The following is a 1,415-nucleotide window of genomic DNA, read 5'->3' as shown; positions in this document are numbered from 1 at the left end:
AGTGACTCCCGGATCAAACCACATTGTCCGTAAGTCATCAGAATCAGCAGTAACTGTTCCTGATGTACCAAGTTTCGACACTCTCTTCAAGAAGACCGAAGCTGCCTTGGGTGGCGCAGATTCCGGACTTGCAGAGTTCGAGAGTGCGACTGGCATTCCTAACCGTTTCCTCCTCCCCAAGGGTAACGAACAGGGTCTGGAGTTCGACCTTGTCGTAGCTGTGACGGATGGTGAAGCTGACGCAGCTGTAGAGGGACTACACGACAATACTGCATTCAACCACTATGGTGCTCATGGCAAATATCCTGATAACCGCCCACATGGCTACCCTCTGGATCGTAAAGTTCCTGATGACCGCGTGTTTGAGGACCTTCCCAACTTCAAGCACATTCAAGTAAAGGTCTTCAATCATGGTGAACACATCCATCACCATTAACTAATAAAACTCGACAAGATTTCAACAAATACCATATTTTGAATCTATCATCCTTAAAGGTTATGCATTTTCAATAAAGTCTATTTCATTCAGAACTAATTCATTCCCTATCCCTATAAAAAATTACAAAATTAAGAGAAATAAAGTATTATTCCAAAGAAATACGAAATATGTGCTGCGAAATTAATTTGCGCTTTTCGCTGTATATTTTATGAACTTCATCTATTCTCTCATTCGTAACAGAAAATGTAAAAGATACAAAAATGAAAATTCATATCATTAGAAATTCGTAATGATACAAAAATATTATAACGTTTCTCACCATTAATGCTAATATCTGAAATTATGCAATATTTTCATTTATATCCCTTGTGGTGGAGGCAGTGATATAGGCAAATTAACTGATTGTAATGACTAGGCTGCAATCATTTATTTGATTATGACCTTTATCATCTTGGCTCATAAAGTGAAGATGCAAAATTCAATGCTTGTGCTAGCATTTGATATTCTTTTTCATAAACTTGGCTGATGTGTACGACAAACAAAGAAGGCTAATGACTCGTTGCTTTCTTCAGAATTCATGGATCATAACCGTGAAATGCGTTTGTTCGATAATAAAAGGCTAAATTTTTACAGAAAGCTTCAAATCCATATTGGTGTAAAACCGATAGGGATGTCCTTTTTAACCAAAATCTTCATACAAGCAATAATTAGCAGTGAAAAAGTTCCTGCGTTTTATCACACAGAAAACTAGTTCCATTCGCATGACTAAGAGCGGATGCTTCTGGTATGGAGAAAAAATAGACCAGTTATTGAGATAACCAATATGATGATAATATGTAAAAAAAACTATATCCACTTTTTCTGCTTAGAGATCATGAAAATTTTGCTGCCGCATGATATTTTTTTTAATTATATGACTCTACCATCAAACTATAGTCACACAGAAAATAGAAAATAAAAATTATCTTCAGTTCAT

The 1,415-nt window shown here is 36.1% G+C and overlaps 1 protein-coding gene across 3 annotated transcripts in view; it reads left to right on the top strand.

Annotated features, from left to right (window-relative positions):
* The window catches only part of LOC119590766 (hemocyanin C chain-like), a 16,266-nt gene extending 15,735 nt beyond the window's left edge, over nucleotides 1–531 (top strand). For all 3 annotated transcript variants that reach the window (XM_037939478.1, XM_037939477.1, XM_037939479.1), the window contains one exon: nucleotides 3–531. In XM_037939478.1, the coding sequence (XP_037795406.1) occupies nucleotides 3–436 (434 nt within the window). In that variant the 3' untranslated portion in view covers nucleotides 437–531. The remainder of the gene's footprint in view (nucleotides 1–2) is intronic.
* Nucleotides 532–1,415: the final 884 nt, after the last annotated feature.

This window comes from Penaeus monodon, chromosome 27 (assembly GCF_015228065.2).
Source record: "Penaeus monodon isolate SGIC_2016 chromosome 27, NSTDA_Pmon_1, whole genome shotgun sequence".
Taxonomy (NCBI): domain Eukaryota; kingdom Metazoa; phylum Arthropoda; class Malacostraca; order Decapoda; family Penaeidae; genus Penaeus; species Penaeus monodon.
Note: the sequence above shows the minus strand (reverse complement) of the source record. Positions and strands in the feature narration are given on the sequence as shown.